Genomic DNA, 20,057 nt, shown 5'->3' with positions numbered 1-20,057 from the left:
GTGAGAAGAGACCAATCCCACTCTCGCTGTAAGCACCTTTCAGATATTGGAAGAGAGCAATAACGTCTCCCCCCTGTCTCCTTTTCCCCCGACTAAACAGCCCCAGTTCCTTCAGCCTCTCCTCATTGGGCATATTCTCCAAGCCCTTCACAAGCCTTGTTGCCCTTCTCTGGACCTGCTCCAGCACCTCACTGTCCCTTCTGTACTGAGGTGCCCAAAACTGAACACAGAACTCGAGGTGAGGCCTCACCAGTGCTGAGTACAGGAGCAGGATGACTTCTCTAGTCCTGCTCACCACACCATTCCTGATACAAGCCAGGATGCCACTGGCCTTCTTGGCCACCTGGGCACACTGCTGGCTCATATTCAGCCAACTGTCCATCAGTACACCAAGGTCCCTTTCCATCAGGCAGCTTTCCAGCCACAGCTCTCCAAGCCTGTAGGGTTGCCTGGGGTTGTTGTGACCAAAATGCAGGACCCAACACTTGGCCCTATTGAAATTCATACAGTTTACCTTTGTGCATCAATCCAGTCTATCCAGGTCCTTCTGTAGTACCTTTCTCCCCTCTGGCAGATCAACACTCTCTCCCAGCTTGGTGTCATCTGCAAACTTACTGAGCGTGCACTCAATCCCCTCATCAAGATCATTAATAAAAATGTTAGAATGGTCAGTATTCAACTTTACTTGCTTCACTATCAGGAGCTGAGTTTACATAGTATGTTCATGGCACAAACAAACAAAATTTAAAGCCAAGCTTTATCTTCTCAGAAGCCATTGCTCATGTTTCTAGAGTGAGTCAGGGCTAGCGCCTTTCAAACACATCTATAAAAACTGAGGAATGAAGATCTGCTTTTTGTTGCATTAAAACAAAATAGGGAATCAGTAAAACTGAACCCACTGAAGAGTGCTAAGAATGCCTACTTGTATCACTTTGCTAACCTCTTTCTGTTGAAATCATCATTTACAACAACTGTGATTTTTTCTGGAATCTCAGTAATATGGGACATGACTTACAGGAAAGCAATTGAAAGCTATCCTATGACAGTGATTCACTTTCCTGAACCTATTGCCATAAAAGCTGGAAATGATGCAATAAGCACTTTCCACCATTCAAAGATCCATCATAGCATCCACTACTCCCAGGACTGCATTTTACAGTAAATGGAAACAGACAGTTGACAAGAATATACTGTTGGGAAGGGTGGAAAACCAGATCAAAGTAAAAAAAAAAAAACAAACGTAACACCCCCAAATTTGTAAGTCAAACATGGATCTTCAATGTCCTTAAAGTATCTGGGGAGGTAGGCATGTGAAGAGCTACTTGCTATCTCCACAGTCTTTCCTCTCCATTACTTCACCAAACATAGTGGTGAATTAAATCCTAAAACAGCAGGCACTGCTGGCAGACCTGCACACCAAAAGCACCTCACAGTGGCTTGCACTTTCACAGGGTTTATTTAGCCAGTCCCGGTCCTCTACAGCCATGTAGTCTCAGGAAAGCTAACTCAGAGGCTGGACTCAGACTCAGACTCAGGTCTGAGGCTGAGGATGGAGAAACGAGCTACACAACCAGGAGGTATTACGGAACGAGCAAGACCCATCCATATATCAGAATGGGGCAGAACTGTTTCTGGTGTGCACAGCTAGGAGGCAGAGTGTGGTGGTGGCTAAGTGTAACGCAGGCAAAGCTGCCTGAAGCGGCCTATGGAAAACAGGACTCTTCAGTGAGCAACTCACAGCAGAGAGGGGAGGGAGAACCTGAGCTCACTTTGTCAGTGGTAGGAAAACACCAGAGCAGAGGTACCTGAAGGTTGGACTGCTCATTAGGTATGGTTCTTAGTGATGCTTCTTAGTGAGCTCAGTGATGTCAGGGGAAGGATGCAATAAAGACATGATAAAATACATATAGAAAGCAGTGGGAAACAGCCATTAGCAGCCAGAGGCCATACAGAAGTCAGCGAATGAAGATGAGAGTTCATGTAACAGCAACACCAACCCTCACACAATGAGCCGATCCTTAATCTAAGAGCCACCACCATGCATGGGCTCTGACACAGTAAGAACCATATTTACAACACAGACTGCTTCCTAATGACAGATTTGCATCTGCTGTTATGGTTTTCATTGTTGAAATACACAGCAAGCAAAAGTGATGGAGTGAACTTTTCTGGCTTGCTGTTTGTCAAAATGAACACAGACCTACTCCACAGCAGAGGAGGCACCTAATAAAATATAAATAAATACTTCCGCAGTGTACTGAAAAAGCTCCCTGGTGTGACACAGGAGGTAGTCAGAACTTCAGAAGTCAGGCACTGCCTCTGCAGGACTGTGGTTATAAGGAAAAGAGGAGGTTTGGTCCGCTTATGGTACAGAATACAAATAAAAGCGATGCAACAAGCAACAGTTTATTTGTAGAAAAATCCTTTAAAATTTTACTACATGGTAAGATTAAGGAAAAAAATAGTATTAATATATATACATACAATATATATACACAAACACATTGCACCATTAAAATTACATGCTTTTTAGAACAGAATGCGCTGTATCCCCTCATGTAAATTTCAAAGTTCTCATTTCAAGAAATCTTGTGTCCTTCTGTTTTTATCCCCATTAAAATTTTCAAGTACAGGAAGTAACTTAGGATCTAATAGTAGAAAACCATTTGGTATACACAAATTACAACTGACAGCTATACAGTATTACTCTGCAGTATCTAACACATGTATGTCCTTTTTGAACTCATAATGAAACAAACTTTTACCTGAGGTAAATGGAAATAAAGAAGCACGGTGATTGGCAAGGTCAAGAGGTTTTCACATTATGATTTGACTGTAATTGAAGTTGATTAGGTATCACACACCCGTACCCACAGTATTGGCACATGAATGCTCTACATGAGTCATTACCAATGTCTTAGAAATAAGGGAAAAAATAAAAGGCAAGCACCAGTTGCAATGATAAGCATGCAGACAATGTCAGCAAAACAGAGGTAGCATGTTCTCCAGCAGGGTCATTCAAACCAACGGAACCCCCTCTTCTGCAAAAGGCACTCGCTTTTTCAGCTAAAAACAATGTGGTGTCATATTCAGGCAGACTTATAACAAGCGAAGGTGGATTTCCCTCCTTACAAATATAAAAAATGTTAAACAGGGGACAGCATTTAAATAATAATAAAAAAAAGGATGTAGGAAATACACATTTCATGTATCTCCCCTTTCCTTTTACAGGGAGAATTACTTCATAAAAAAGTTGTGGTACATCCAGATTTGAAAGACTTTCTAGTTAAAACATCAGTATTAAGCAGCACATTATGTATCTGTAATAACTTTTAACACACCAGAAGTACACCAGCCTTTAAGAGATCAAATAAAAAGCAATAATTCAGCCAGAAGTAGAAAGTTTAAGCACAAAAAGGTGGTGCTGAAGAAGGATAAAAACCCTTTGACGTAAAACCTTGTAATTGAGAAGGTAAAGAAACTCTTGTACTTTTATCCTTTCTGCATTTGAAAACATATCTACGGAAAACACCTGTTTCTTACCGTGACACTACAGAGCTAATTGAATTATAAGACGTGCCACTGTTGCAACTTGAAGCATAAGCCTCTTGACCATTAGCATCTAAATTTATTTTGAATACAGAAGACGCCTTGAGTAAAAAGTCTGCTGCATCTCTGCGGCCTAATTCCCTCAGCTTAGACATTAGGATTCCTACGGTGCTCTCAGGAGCATTACTCCACTCCCGCAGCAGGGCATGGACTGGGCTTGACAGAAAGTCATTTTGTGTTCCATTATTTGTATTATACTTTGCAACAAGATCAGGGAGGCCCAGGTTCATGGCCAGAAGGCACCAATCTTTGCCCATGGGATCAGGTGGATCGAGAAGTCGGCTTAGTTTTCTCCTGGTAAGTAGATTCAGATCTGAAACATGAATGTCCATTCCTAGGCTTCCTTGGGAGTAGACATCAAGACATCCAAAACACAGGATACTACTAAAGCTCTCTTTATATCCCCCCATGGTGTTAGTCAGTGACGTCTCCTTTTGACTCTGTGCACGGAAGAAGTCTCTAGGCTGATAGACCATTACTGGTTCATGACGCTCCCTCAGCTGCTGAGGACTAAGGTAGTATTTTACAGTCAAAAGGCCTGGTAAGGTTGTAGCTATTAAGTTATCAATGGTGCTGCATACAGAATCCAAAAGTAAGCAGCACTTGATCTTCTCTGTTTCCAGTCCTCTAACTTGAACCTCTATGCCCTGACCATGGTTGACAAGCAGCACTAAAAGCTCAGCGCCACGATTCATAATCTTTGATCCATTTACCCACAGACGTATATCAGCATCTCCCTCAGTGCTCTGTTGATGAATCCACCTGCAGAGGTTCACCTGAACTTTATGAAAAATTCCACAAGGAAATGGGGTAAGATGTTCCACAGGAACAATTCTAACACCACCGTAAATCAGTACCTCATCCTCCTCCTCTGTCCAAGATCTGTGGAGATTGTCAGTCTTGATGAGAGCAGGAATGTCCACCATTGCTCCACTGCTAAGGTCTCTTGCGCAAATATCCATAGCATCCAAAATCTGTATCAGTTCTTCCACATCACTATCTGTTACCAGACGCTGTATGTCCTCTATAGTGTATCGACCTCTATAATGATGGAGAGCTTTTGGGTTCTCTACTGACAGGATTTTTCCAAGGACATTTGAACAGAGCCAGCGGGGATCCAGAAGTACAACATCTTGAACTGTTTCACTCTGCATAATGTTAATCTGTTTATAAATAGGAAAGCTATTATCAGTATTTTATGAAGAGAAAGATGATACTCCGCATTCTGTCTTTCATAACCTATTGACCAAATCATTTAAATAACACAGCTGACTGAACCTGAACTACATTTTCATTTCTTGTGAATATTCAGAACTTAGAACTTGTTCTTGGCTTCCATTAATAATAAAGCCATCAGAACCCAACAGCATTAAAGCCTAGCCAATGCTCTGCAAGCCATTTATGCAAAGGTGTTTTCCTACGATTCACTTGCGAATGGACAAACATTTATCCTCTGCAGTGAACATGCTAAGCACTACCTCATTTCAAGATTCTAGTAATAGCATATCCTATGTATTTTATGTTGTTACAATTTTAGCAATGAACTGCAGTTCTTTCTGTCTCATAGAAATAATGTTGAATAGAACACGTACTCCAAAACAATAATGATAACAAGGAGCATTATCAACCAGCCACTATTACTTATGATGTCTTAAAAAGAAGAGTAGAAGGAATTAACTACAGATATTTACTTACATTCCATTAAGCAATATGACCAGAGAAGTACCTTGATAATAAGAATACATAGTTGAGATAAAAAGCACTTACTTCTCCTATGCTATGCAGCTGCTGTGCAATATGCCGTAGGTCATCTTCATTTGCTAGAGGATTAAGCTGTTCCTGTACATCATATACAAACTGCTGCAAGGACATCAGCTGGTTGGGTCCATTCATTTTTCTCCACGAAGGCAGTATGGAAATTATTTTTTCACACAGAAGAGTCATAGGTGGGCAAGTCTTATAAAAAGCACAGAAAACAGCTTGTAACTGTACTTCGCTAACTCTGAGGACTAGTACATACATGATATATTTACACATGTCTAAAGAGTCCCCTTGTGATGGAATGTTACTCTTCTACCTGGTATGCACTTGTGAGAAGATCTACTTTTTCTTAATGAAATACATTCCAGAAACAGCTGGGCATTTAACTGAAGTCTGTACTCACCACTATCTGTTCTGGACTAATTTATTTCAACAGGCGACACTGAAGAATATCAGGTAATACATACAGATAGCATATTTATCTATTGACTGTTTTGGACATTACTGATGACTATGTCTTGCAATCTCCAGCCACAGCACCCAATCTGTATGCAACAAAGCCCCCTCAAATTTCATCTAATGGAAACTGCTACAAAAAGAAGTTCTGTCAAAGAAGAAAAACTTATTAAAATCAAGACACCATTGAGAACGTTAAATAGGCTACATTTTATTACATTAAAAAACGTTCTTCCTTGAATCCGCAGAGTGAACTCAGCAACATGTTATCTTTTATTTCATTATTTCTTTTACACCTAACAAAAGCAGCTGCAGGATGTTTTGTTGGCATGTCATACAGTTAAGAAGGACTTTAATACGAAGAATTTAAATGATATAGGCTACAAAATGACTTGGTCACCCTTGGTACTGAAGTTTGTGTAGGTTCATGGTAATTACATGCAGTTAAGGGCAATTTTACCCTTAGTTTCATACACATACATACACATACAACTATGAAAACTCCAAGTACATAATTTTTTCAATAAAAGAATCTCTGTATTATCTATCTATATTTTAAGTTCACACATCTGTAAGGAAAGTGTTCAATCCTGGTCTTTTTTATGGAAAAACGTTCGCATCAAATACATTCAATTTCTCTGAAATACTGCTTTACACACAGTATAAAACAAACAAGCAGATGAACTCTGGAGTCCAATCTCTGTCAACTCAAAATATGAAAATATAACTTTAAACTGATAATCTCAGTAATTTCTTTTAAAGAGAGGCTATTTTTGGTACCTGTACAATATGCCAACAATTTTGGAACTGCTGACAGAATCCTTCATGTCAACAATTTGTTGTTTCATTTCTAATTTCTGAAATTAAGTAATGAGTTTACATAAAAAAAATTCTTGTCCTATGTTATCACATTTTGGCTGGCACAAACTCGACCATTAATATTACTTACAGAAACTATCTGGCTTCTTATTTCTTGTAAGTGATTTCGGAGAAGCTTCATATCTTTAGATCCAGATGCTCCAGCATCCAACACAAATAACTTCTCTGAAATCTGAAGATCATTTCCAAATCTTAAAGAGAAAGAAACACAGCACTGTTTATTCAGTCCGTTATCTATTTTCTTAACCCAGTGCATTTCAGCCTTAAATTGTACAATACTTAACTTCCTTCAAAGAATAATGTATAAGTGCAGTACTAATTATGGTAAGATATTTTATAAGGAAAGACAGAACAGTTGCTCTCTAATCTTTTTGACTGTAAGCAGATATATTGACAGTAAATAATTATCTTTCCAACGCAGCACTTGTAATGACAAACACATTTTACTAGATAATGGATAGCAGGAATTTTTTAAAGGTCTTGAAATTTGTTGTTTAGATTCTACTCAATTAAAATAGTTTAGTTTTCATCAATACAGACACTAGCTCTATTTCTTACTTTTATTTAACTTTGCAATCACACATACTTGTTTTCTTAGCTCTGGAATGATCTGCATTTAAAAGGGTGCAAGCTTTGGTGCTGAAATCCAGATATGTTGTGATAGTTCATTTCAATTGATTGAGATACTACATGATCTGTTTTGTGGGTAACACAAATACGTGAATACCTTATGTAATACCCCTTAGTTTGTGGAAGTTCTCTGTTGTATGTCACTGACAATCAGCATGCTCTCCAGACATGTGCTCAAGAAGCTCAGAAGCTTTCCTGACTACTAAATACTTTTTGGCTGATCTTCATGTACGCGATTCCACCACATCCAGTTCTCCAGAAACTGTACACAGTACAGTAGTACCTCCAGACTTGGCTTAGTTATTCTCCTACCAATCCTAAATCAATTCAGATTAAATGGTGACTGACCTACAAAGCTGCCTCTTTTGCTCCTGCAGGTTGCAGCTCATAACTGCCCACTTTTCTGAGACTGGTGCAAAACTGACACGAGAATGTCAGACAGAATGTTGACACTGACCATTGTATCTAACTCATCTTCAGGCTGAGACTTCTGAGCGTCAGTCATATCATGCACTATTTGCTCATGTGAGCTCGCTTAGGGCAGCTCACTCATTGATACACAGTATTGGCAATTGTTCCTTTTATTTCCCCACTCCCTCACAGAATAAGCTTTCTGAATGTTTTCATTTAAAAAGAAAATTCCTCAAAACAGAACACTTCCTTTTGCATAAATATCACATAGCTCCAGCCAAATAAAAAACCTTTAACATATTCTTACGCATTTTGGTATACTTTCTTTGAAACTCACATGTACACCACTACTGATAAATATAATCCCTCCTTACCTGTTCCTGATTTCTTTCAAGAATGACATATCCTTATCATACCAAAACTCCCCCCCAGCAGGCCGAGGAAGATTGACTATATCAGCATGCGTGGCAACCAAAACAACTCGCAGTGGAGTTTTCAGCTTTCCGCCAAATGCTGTAAGGGAAACAAGAACATTTCATCACTATGAGACATGTCCAGGAAGATGGGTGCCTTACTGAGCCAGGGAAGGAGCAGTACATTTTTTGTTCTTGATAACAATCACTTCTGCAGTGGGTTTACAAACTTTTAAGCACAGCTACGTCTATTTCTATATAACGAAACCACTGCTGTTCTGGCTGTTAGCCACCTATAAAATTATCTGCATAACATTCAATTTCAATAGCTAGAATCTTTGAATAATATCAGAAATACTGGTATTATGTGCCCTTACTGCTTTAACAAAAACATTAATAACACAACCAATATATCTATTAACTACAGTCAATAACAGTATAGGGAAAAATAATTAAGAAAAATAAAAGCTTTTTGAAAGGGTTTCTCATTACCTCAACGCTACAGGTAAAGCTTAAGGAAATGCAGGTAGAACACGAAATGTCTACAACATTTATATGTTGGTATGAATGCTATTTTACAGTACTTACACAAACAGTGACCTCTCACTTAGGTGAGAGTTAAGTAGGAAAGCCTGGTAGATACCATGAAAAAGAATGAAAAAGAAAGAAAGATACAAATGGCATGAATGAGGTGACAGCATGGAACACAAAATTTTCAATCTCTTCTCAGACTGATCTTCCACAAAAGAGGAGACATTATTAGCTATTTCAGAAGGATGACAGTACATCCAATTCTGCAGTTTTTGTGTGACAAAAACATTACAAGTCAGAAACACGTTTTCATCGATTAAGCTACAGAACATGGATTAATTCTTAAAAATAGCCTCATTTCCCATCTTTGAAGCACTTCAAGATAAGTCTTCCCCAGATGTAGATTTTTTTTTTTGTTTGTTTTTCAGCTCAAGAATTTAGAAGCTGTAAGTAATACCGAAAGTAAAAATTATTCACTAACGTCAAATACTACAAATACACTCCAAATAGAGTCAGCCCTTTAGCTCATCATTATCACCGGTCAGTCTGAGATCATACATACAGAAAGGAGCAGCAAACAAAAAAAGAGTGGCAATACTCTGCACTATGTAAGCATTCAGTATTTTTGTCTCGCAAGTCCTGAGCAATTTTAATAAACATCCATCAGTGCTGAGTTAGATCCTCTGGCAGGGATAACATTTTCATTAGTGGAACCAGTTCTTTCATAAAACTGCAGAGCTTAGCTACAAGCATGATCAAACTCTGCAGTATGTATACCAAGACCTACAGACCTTTTAAAGTAAAAAAATTCAAGAAATTAGATCAGTTTGCCTGTCACATAACTCTATGTTATGTAACTTATATGCTTCTATGAACTTTCAACTCATTGAAAAACTTTAATACAAAGTCATCTAACTTAAAACCCATGCGAAGTCTTAAAAAAAAATGAAGTGAACTAGAAATACTGGTTTATGTATATCTTGATGTACCAGAAGTTAACATATTTGAAGCTCAAATACAACTCTAATTTAACAGGTTAAAGTGGCATGTACTGAGAGGTAACGCTAGTCTACAACAACATTCTTGCTGGAGCAGGTCCAGAGGAGTGTCATTAAGATGATGAGAGGGCTGGAGCACTCCCCCTACAAGGACAAGCTGAGCGAGCTGGGGCTGTTCAGCCTGGAGAAGAGAAGGAGGAGACCTTATAGCAGCCTTCCAGTACCTGGAGGGGTCCTACAGGAAAGCTGGGGAGGGATTTTTTCTAATGACAGGTAGCAGCAGGACAGGGTGAAATGGTTTTAAACTGGAAGAAGGTAGTAGATCTAGACAAGATACTATGAAGAAATTCTTTGAGGGTGGTGAGACACTGGAACAGGCTGCCCAGTGAGGCTGTGAATGCCCCTTCCCTTTAAGCATTCAAGGCCAGGCTTGATGGGGCTTCGTGCAACCTGGTATAGAGGGAGGTGTCCCTGCTTACAGCAGAGGAGCTGGAACTAGATGGTCCCTTCCAACCCAAACCATTCTATGATTCTATGATTTCGTCCTGTTCACATTCGCAAAACTAATTTACCCTGCAACAACATTTAACTGGGGTTATATTTAACTGCATTTTAATCAGCATGTCCAGAACTTGCCTTAAATGGTTTCAACTTTCCTAAACACTTTTTCTGAATGCTTATCTGACATAAAACTTCATTTGCCAGAAGAGCTTGTGCTGTACCTTGTGACCTTTTTCAACTGTATAGCTGCTGCATGAAATTCTTCAGGCTTGTCCCACAAATAAAACTATCCACTGCTGAGAAACACTGATTCAGTTTTGCTTAAATAAAAGCGGATGAAAATCCTTAAGAGCAGTGAACAAACAGGATTAACAGAGTTGCAGAGAAACACTTACATTCCTGTGATATTTCATTAACAAGCAAAAGAACATACCTATTGGCTCCTCGACGGGGACTAATGATTTCAAGAAACTAAGCCAAAAGGTCACTTGGTTTAACTGGATTTCATAAGGCTCCTCAAGACTAAAAAGCACTATGTGAATTGTGGTGGGATCATTTGCAGCAAAATAATCGTAACAGCAGAAATACACAGGATTCCCAGAGAATTCCCAGATGCTGAAATCACCAACTCCTACAAAACAGACAAACACATGTAAGTAAGCATGAAGCCTTAGTCATCATGGAAAGACGAATCAAACAGTTAGTCTAATTTAAACTTTCTCAGAGATTAAATGCATGCAAGTGAGAAGGCAAAACTGTAAACACAATCATAAACAAAAGGAATGGTGAAGTTTCAGACCGTCTCAGAGTTTGAGAAGTTGGGTCCTTACAATTTGTTCCTCTCTCACATTCACTTCTCTAAGTCATTCAGCTGGATGTCACAGGGAAACACCTGCATTTTACATGCAGTGCAGCCTTACACATTAAACTGGCTTTTGTCTTGTATGGGAGTGATTCCTTGCAAAATATAACCGTTCTTTTCTTGCTAATCCCAAAAAGCATTTTAATGATTTTTTTCTTTTAAAGTGTGCTTGCTGGTGTTAAAAGCAACCCAAGGATATTCTCAAATAACGTGCTTTGCTTTACAGCATTGTGTTACTCAAATCATGTTTCTAAGTCAGGTCTGAAGAATCACTATATTAGGGGCTGAAACAGCACAATGCTTCTTTCTGTGATCTGCTGTACTTAGTTTTAGGTGAGAAAACCATTAGCATGTTGTAATGCATAGAACTTCCCAGACTCAGTACCAGGTTAGTGTGAAATCAGATACAAATATACTACCTTTACTTAAATAAATGCTGATGGAGATGCACCTCAAATTTCTAGGAGAAAAAAAGCTAGAGACCTGAGTTTTACTGTTATGAGTACAGCTATTTAGAGTTCATCCATGTACACACTTTCCTTCAATATCAAGATAGTACAGAGAAAGAAAAAAATTGGACATTTTATGGTACAACTCTATTTCACTGCAGAATTTGACCTGATTTCAAATTATATTGAAAGAAGAAATTAGCCCATACAAAGAATAAGCTTTAATTACATGCCAAATTCTTCAGCATCCAGGACAAATGTTTTGTCACAGTATGTGTTAGTGTGCATATGCTGAATTTCAAAGTAGGTTTCTCTCTCCAAATTAAAAGCTTGATTAATTTGAACTCAGCGTCAGAATTGCCATCTGCTAAAGCATGCAAAACATCATCTTTACCACAGAGAGATCTTACCACCTCTATGATTATTAGTAAGGGTTTTGGTATGTACCTTTTGTATGATCTTCACACTCAAAAGTGTTATACTAGGATCTATGTGTACTTAAGACAAAAGACATCTACTGGACGAAGAGAGAGCACTACATTAGTCTTTTGGAATAGTAGTGAGCTGTTCAAACATCTTCTAAGACTGACCCCTCTTCCTGCTAACTGGTTCCAATTGCAGAACAGTTAACTTGTTTCCCCAAAAAATGAAACCAAAAGTTCCACTCCAGTGCTCACCAGATGTGTTCCAGCCCCCTCATGGGGTGAGAATGGTTAGGTCCTTCACGCAGATGGGAACCACACTTGGGCCTATGGGACTGGATTAAATCTGACAAAATCTCTAAGCTACATGTAGGGACCTTCACACTAGTAGACGGTGTCCTAACCCACTCCAATTACAACAAACCCCTTCCTCCCACCCCAATTACTCATCTCAAAAGTGTTTTTGTGTAATGCTATAAATATCTGACACAAATGATTACTACGTGTTTTACAAGTAGAGAATTTCATGCAGATATAATTTCTTCTTAAGCACCCCCACACCCCCAGTGTTGAATTCTTAACCACAGTCACTACCATACCAAGTCATATATTTTATTTTTTACTTCCAAAAACAAGCAACATGACTTTTTCCACAGAAGTGATGCATGCCAGCTCAGAACTCTGCTTACCATTCAGGTAGGCATTCTGAATGTCAATGGCCTTGGTGGACTGATCATCAGCAGAGAAATGAGAGTGATGAGCAGGTGAAACAAAAGCTTCTAAGACCCCTTTCGTCAGGCCTGGCTCAAACATCATACTTCGGCTTCTCACACTGACATTCTCACAACCAGGATAAAGATTCGTAATGCTTACTGAAACTGAGTCAGAGAAAAGGAAAACAAGATTAGAAATCATGGGAAAATTACAATCATATCAATTCAAAATAAGTATGCTAGGCAAAAAGAAAAAACTGATTAAAAAGCCCAAAATTGTCTTCAAAGAAAGATGACTACCAAGCTGTGAGTACACACAACTACATCTTTATTCTGAATGCTGAAAAGGAAAATATGAGAATGATCCCATTTGGCACTTAGTGCACTATAGCATATATACTGCTGGGAAGGAAGCTAGGAAAAGAATAATTTGGAAGTAAATGACTTCAAGAGTTAAGGCTTTTCTACATAACAAAGATATACTGTTTTTTATAGATAAGGGTTGTAATTTCGTAGCATGGGCTATTTTTATTGGCATAGAAATGCTACACATTTGAATAGTTAAACTCTGTAAAAGGATAAAAGGATTAAAAAAAGGATTAAGGATAAAAATATCATAGAATCACTAAGATTGAAAAAGACCTACAAGATCATCCCGTCCAACCATCCACCTATCACCGATAGTTCCCACTAAACCATGTCCCTCAACACAACATCTAAATGTTCCTTGAACACCTCCAGTGACAGTGACTCCATCAACTCCTTGGGGAGCCCATTCCAGTGCTTGACCACTCTTTCAGAAAAGTAGTCCAGCCTGAATCTCCCATGGTGCAACTTGAGGCCATTCCCTCTAGTCCTGTCACTAATTACATGAGAGAAGAGGTGGACCCCCCAGCTCACTACAACCTCCCTTCAGGCAGTTATAGAGAGAGATAAGGTCTCCCCTGAGTCTCCTCCAGACTGAACAATCCCAGCTCCCTCAGCCGCTTCTCATAAGGCCTGTGCTCCAGACCTCCCAACAGTTTCAGTGTCCTTCTCAGGACACATTCCAGGACCTCAATGTCTTTCTTGTAGTGAGGGGCCCTAAACTGAACACAGCCCTCAAGGAGTGGCCTCAGGGCAGCTGAATACAGAGGGACGATCACTTTCCTGCTCCTGTTGATGACGCCATTTCTGATAGAAGCCAGCATGCCAATGGCCTTCTTGGCCACCTGGGCACACTGCTGGCTCATGTTCAGCCAAGCATCGACCAAAATCTCCAGGTCCATTTCCTCTGCACAGTCTTTCAGCCACACTGTATAATAACTATTTCTGAGGAGGTGTGGGGGAAAAGCAGGCCCTTAAACCAAAATGATTTTACTTAGAAGCAATTTGTTTAGTTCATGCTCACTGCAGGTTCTGTAAATGAGAAAGGGCTTTTTAATTAACTTGCACCATCTAGTGGAGCAAGCAAGTATTTCTTTCCTCTATTAGAAGCTGAATTCTAAGAAACTATGTGTCAGTAGTATAATAAAAACTTTCATGTTTGATCTTTTGGTAGACTGTTTAAATCTTTAGGCTCATGTGAATTAAATACACTGAATTCACACTTATTTTTACAGAACTTTTAAAAACATAAACATGTTGTCAAGTATCCTCCAAACTGGACTGTTTTAAATGTCTCAGATTATAACACTCCATTCAGAACATTATTCATGACTTACATAACGATTTGCATCCAAAATGACCAGATACTGAAACATAAAGTGATGTCATAGTAGATTCACTTGGACAGCGCTGCTCAATTTTCAAGTGTAAGTTCTAGATAAGCTATTTTCAAGTGAATGCTTCAAATTCACCATTAGTCTTACAGCAATTTTTCAAGCAGTGTGACTGACAAATCAACGTAAAATCCTTGACGGTATGACAGCATTAGACTACTCTCTGGTTTGGTACCAAGTGACATAAAAAGTGTCTTCAGTCAAAACTTTCACAGAATCATAGAAAGGCTTGGGTTGGAAGGGACTTCAAAGATCATCTAGTTTTAACACCTACACTGTGGGCAGGGTTGTCAATCACTAAATCAAGCACAAGATCAGGCTGTTAAGCCTGGCCTCAAACACCCCTAGGGATGGGACAGCCACAGGTTCTCTGGGCAGCCTGTTCCAGTGTTTAACCACTCTCAGTGAAAATTTGCCCTGACATCTAATCTAAATCTCCCCTTTTTAGTTTAAAAATCATTCCCACTTGTCCTATTATTATCTACCTGTGTAAAAAATTCACTCCTGTTTGTAAGCTCCCTTTAAGTTCTGGAAGGCCACAGTGAGGTCTCCCTGGAGCATTCTCCAAGCTAAAAAGCCCAACTCCCTCAACATTTCCTTCATAGGAGAGGTGCTCCGGCCCTCTGATCATCTTCATGGCACTCTTCTGTTTCTGCTCCAACAGCTCCACATCTTTGTTGTGCTGGGTGCCCCAGATCTGGATGCAGTACCCCAGCTAGGGCCTCACAAGGGCAGAGAAAAGGGGGACAATGACATCTCATGCTCTGCTGGCCACTCCTCTTCTTATGCAGCCCAGGGCACAGGTGGACTTTCAGGCAGCAAGAGCACACTGCTGGCTCTCACTGCTGTCCAGCTTTTTGTCCACTTGGATCCCCAAGTCCTTCTTGGCAGGGCTGCTCTCAAGGAATTCTTCCCCCAGTCTGTATACATATCTGGGACTGCCCCTACCCAAGTGCAACACCTTACACGTGGCTTTGTTGAACCTCATCAGGTTCACATGGGCCCACCCTTTGAGACTGTTCAGGTTCCTTTTGATGGCATCCCTTCTGTCATATAAACCGCACCACTCAGCTTAGTGTGACCTTCCTGCACAGCCTCCAGGAACTGATATATGTGGTGTAGTTAGTCTCCCCTTGTAAAACACAGTGAATTATGTTAAATAATCCAAGGACTTCTGATTGATTTAATCCATTTACGTATTCTCTCACCACCACAGTTGTTAATGCCTTCTGATAAATGAACAGCAAGTGTAGTAACAATCTGTGTTGCGTATCTTGACAAATCACAATAATTACCTTACAGTTTCCAAAAATGACAGGAGAGAAAGTGGAGATGAAATCTATTGCAAGCACTTGTTCTAACATTATTTAGAAGTAATGATAATACCTAAAACTGCATGCAATACCCAAAGGTTTTTTAAAGAAAAAGACAACAATGACCCCATCTGAAACTTAGGTAGTAAGATTATTTCTGAACAGTAATTTAAATTCAAGCTCTTCAAATTGCCTGATTAGCTTGTATACACTGCACAGCATTTCAATGTTACAATAAACAGTCTTCTCTTTCTGGCATGCTACCACAACTATGGGCTCTTCCAGAATGAAGTACGTGTTGATGTGTAAATCTGACTAGTTTCTCCACATACCACAGCTCTTTCCACATTATACAGGTCAACCTGCACTTCATGAGCAAGGTTTCCTTATCATTTGCATACTTCAGTTTAGAAAAGCTCCTTTTCCATCTTGATTAGAGACAATTTTAGACACCACTTGACTAATCCAAGTGCCTTACCAAAAAGCTTCTCCATGTATCCATGGTTATACTTAATCTTTGTCTAAGGATGCAGCAACTGTTAGTTTTAAACTGAATTTGCACTTAAACAAAAAATGCTGATGAAACTTAAGTCCAAAACCATGATGGTAGAATCCCATTATGACACCAGTATTTGCAGCTTAAGACTTTTTTTAAAAAATAAATACAGTTTTCCAAGTACTGTCCTCTGCTCTCTTAAGCTCACATACACACTGCAATAGTAAACAGAAGCTGAACTGTTCTTTGTTCTCCACAACTGCTGCTCCTCTTATCTCTTATTTTAGGCATGAGTTTGCATGCAGAGAAGTCAATACCATCTCTGCTTTACTTTGATTCCTTACACACGTAGGTCTTCTACTGCACAGTTAACAGGTGCTTGTTTGGACTTCTACAGATGAAAAATGAGTCAGTATTTAAATGGTATAATGTTAAAGCCATACCTGAAGGTTTGGAAGACAAAGGAGATGGGGGGAATCTGGTTGAGTTTGTGGAAGAGAGTCTAGGCCTACGTCTTCGGAAGAAGCTTCGTATTAGGCCACATTTGAGAGACTCCACAAGGGTCGTCTTCCCAGAGCCAGAGTGTCCAAACAGCTTCAGTTTAATCCGTGGCTGTGGGTTCTGTGTGTGTCGCAACTGCTGGATAAAAAGTGCCCTGTGCGTATCCTAAAAATCAGTTCAAAGAAGAAATCAGAGTGCGTGGCAAGGAACTTCTGTCTCCCAACAAACGCAAAACCTACGATTTAGTAGAACTTTTTTGCCAGGTTAGTGTTAATCTGGATCAGTTCTCCCATCTGCTCCATCATACAAGCGATCAATCACTGTCAGAGGAGGAGGGATACGTAACCTAAACACAGCTAAATCACTGCTGTCCAGAAAGATCCTGAATTGTCATGAAAATCAGACATAGTTTCAAGATCAACTTCACTGAATTGGGATCACTCTGGCATGTGATAGAGAAGAAAAAAAAATAGTTTCTTTTAGTTCTCTTTTTCCTTACCCATGATTCTCAGTAGCATAATCAGTATCTTCAAGCTTATATAATATATAAGCAGGTCTTAAGAATTTTGCAATGATAGCAACCATGTGAGCAATCTGAAAACTTGACATGCATCTCCCTTCCTCTTTCTGTTACCTTTTTCTATACTTCTCATATTTAGAAGAATTCTCTTATTCTCTCCACCAAAAGCCTGTTTATTTTCACTTCACTTTTTTGCAAGCAAAATATTGCCTTACCCAGACCAATCTTACATCTCAATTCCCACAAAGTTCTCCTCTTCCATTAAATACCTCTTCCAACCTTCTAAATTTCTACCCTTCTACTGCAAGCTTATATCCTCTAGATTTGTTCCCCTTTCTACTCCTAAGCCTCAATAAATATGCTTTCCTACTTAAATTGTCCTTTCATTGTTTACCCTCTGGATGCATTCATAAGCTCTTCCACAGCTGCAGTCTCCTTATATTCAGGCCTTCTTCAAACCTAATCACAGCTCCTGCAGAAGAGCTTTCCACTTTCAGCTTACCCGTCACCACTGTTTTGCAACAAGAATAACAGCATAGAACAAACAAATCACATCTTGCTCTCTTCCTCCAGTATGAAGCAATCAGACACAGATACTCTACTCATGGGAGCTGAGCTTTAAGGTCAACTCATCAAGACAAAGCAGTGGAGGACAGGAAAACTATTAAATGCCTCTCACCTCAGAAAAACCTATTTTAAGATAACTGAGAGATGGCAAAAAGGTGGAGGAGCAAAGGAATTTGATGTATGCTCCCTTCCTTCACTCACCCATTTGGAGCTGAGAGATGCTCTGTTGTCTGCATTTGTACTGGGTTTAACAGGTAAGGTGAATTATTAAAAGAGCACCCACAGCAGCAATCCCTAAAATAAGAGCATGCAGCAATTTCACTGAGAAATTGCTCAGAAATAGTAGTGTATTTATTTTCTTCCTCCCAGGTATGTACAAAATATGCTCATCACAATGCAAATTTTGCACCCCCTCATTGCTAATGTTCAATCATCTGTAAGAGCTACTAAAACAGTAAGTTTTTCATATGTGTGCTGTTAGGAGCAAAATCCTCTAGAGGCACTGAAGATGAAAAATGGCAGGTACACCCAGTACTACATAATATCACCCATTTTAAGTGGTTTGTTGTAAATTATTTATTTCAACTTACCAAATCCTCCGTTGCAAGCTCTAATCAAATATATAATTATCATGCATTTTCCCTACATATGTAGGCAGCCTCCAAGAATTAAGTATACTCCACTGTCAAAGAGTGTTAGATAAATCTCTTCTGAAAGAGATTTCAGTAGCTCTATCTTGTTCCTTTTGTTCTAGGTTGATTTGTACTAGTTCCATATCTACATCAGAAACATTTTTCCACCTGCATGCAAAAACAGTCAAGAGTGGTTTGTTTTTTGTTTTATTTGACTGTTTTCTTTTGAAAAATACTGTGCTATAGCATATATATAGTATACTATATATATCTATGTAGTATATCTACATATCCATAGCTATACTATGGATCTTCTTAGGACAAATGTATGCAAAAGCTATCACTGCAAAGGAAGCCTCAACCTTGTACCTTTCTGTCATTTTCACTGATATATTTTACAATCCTAGCAAGTATAGATTTACTGGCAGGACATGATTCTACTTCACTTTGGGAATGCCTGGCACACATACACTTCCACTCCAAAATTATGTAAAAAGAAGACCCTAATCATTTCTCTATATCTGCACAATATCATCAGCATAATTCAAACAGTACTCTTAACTGGTTTGGCTGTTGCCTGAAATCTCTAGGAAAGTGGTCTCTGTATCTTCACAACATGAATGATGCTGCATATCTGGAATAATCAGTGTATATCAGACTTGTCAGACTTACTGCTTTAAGAGAAGCCCAGATGAGCTTTACATTCTAGAAGATTTTGAGATCCTGGAATTGCAGAATTGAAAAAGAACACAGAGAACTTACACTACTATTCCAAGTAGCATTCTAGCTTCCAGAAGGGCACAAACCCCTCAAAGTCATAACTCAAATCTAACTAAAATGGTGTTGAAAGTAAGACCTCCTGCAGGATGTGCTAACTCCTAATAGTTTTTCATTTTCTTACAAATTCTCTTACAAATTTTCTTACAAATTCCTTAAAATATTTGGTAGGCATTGTTAGAGAGCAGATAAGATGGAATATTGGTGCTGTCTATCTTGCAACAAGGATATTTGTAATGTGTTTTTTAGAGTGGCTTTTGTGAATGATCTTATGATTTCTCATATTCAAACTGCTTATACTATATTAAAACCTTGAAGAGCTCAGTTAAAATGTACACATTCCCAACCTTTTTAAGTCTCGCAAGCAGACTGGCTACATGTTCGTGCTGCTCTGCTCTGGCAAGATCTTCTGCTGTTTTCCCATCCTGCTGAAAGATAAATCATTAGGTGCAATTTCTTCCTTTTACCCACAATAAAGTTATGTGCAATACAGATCAACTCTGGTTAAGGCAATAACAGAATAATTACTGTCAGACACAGATGAGTCAGGGAGAAGAGGAAAAAAAAATAAATGAAGCAGTACTGACTTATACCCACTGGAATTCCTGTTTTCTTAAGTGGTGCAAAGATACACACAGTGAAATGCACCACAGTATTTCTTTTACAAATTAGCATCTGGATGCCATTGTACCAAGACACTTTGAATTCAGAGCCTTAGAGTGATGCCAGTACTCTCTCTGTATTCCTCTTCTTTTCTCACCAATTAGTAGATTCTAGTAATTTCTAGATAATACATTCTAAATAGATTTCAAAGTTTAAACAGTTCACAAAGAGGACACATTACCGTATTCACTTG

The 20,057-nt window shown here is 39.1% G+C and overlaps 1 protein-coding gene across 8 annotated transcripts in view; it reads right to left on the bottom strand.

Moving 5' to 3' along the window:
* Positions 1–2,385: 2,385 nt before the first annotated feature.
* The window catches only part of DAPK1 (death-associated protein kinase 1), a 98,348-nt gene continuing 80,676 nt past the window's right edge, over positions 2,386–20,057 (bottom strand). For 3 of the 8 annotated variants that reach the window (XM_015280319.3, XM_040655635.2, XM_040655634.2), the window contains 8 exons: positions 19,549–19,629; positions 16,648–16,870; positions 12,612–12,800; positions 10,623–10,820; positions 8,121–8,259; positions 6,776–6,896; positions 5,377–5,565; positions 2,393–4,772 (listed from right to left, as the gene is read on the bottom strand). In XM_015280319.3, the coding sequence (XP_015135805.1) occupies positions 3,540–4,772; positions 5,377–5,565; positions 6,776–6,896; positions 8,121–8,259; positions 10,623–10,820; positions 12,612–12,800; positions 16,648–16,870; positions 19,549–19,629 (2,373 nt within the window). In that variant the 3' untranslated portion in view covers positions 2,393–3,539. Of the gene's footprint in view, positions 4,773–5,376; positions 5,566–6,016; positions 6,897–8,120; positions 8,260–10,622; positions 10,821–11,947; positions 12,018–12,611; positions 12,801–16,647; positions 16,871–19,548; positions 19,630–20,057 lie in introns of those variants that run through there. The other 5 variants (NM_001278031.2, XM_015280320.4, NM_001031613.2 and 2 more) reach the window with 5 other exon arrangements.

Source organism: Gallus gallus, chromosome Z (genome assembly GCF_016699485.2).
Source record: "Gallus gallus isolate bGalGal1 chromosome Z, bGalGal1.mat.broiler.GRCg7b, whole genome shotgun sequence".
NCBI classification, from domain to species: Eukaryota; Metazoa; Chordata; class Aves; order Galliformes; family Phasianidae; genus Gallus; species Gallus gallus.
Note: the sequence above shows the minus strand (reverse complement) of the source record. Positions and strands in the feature narration are given on the sequence as shown.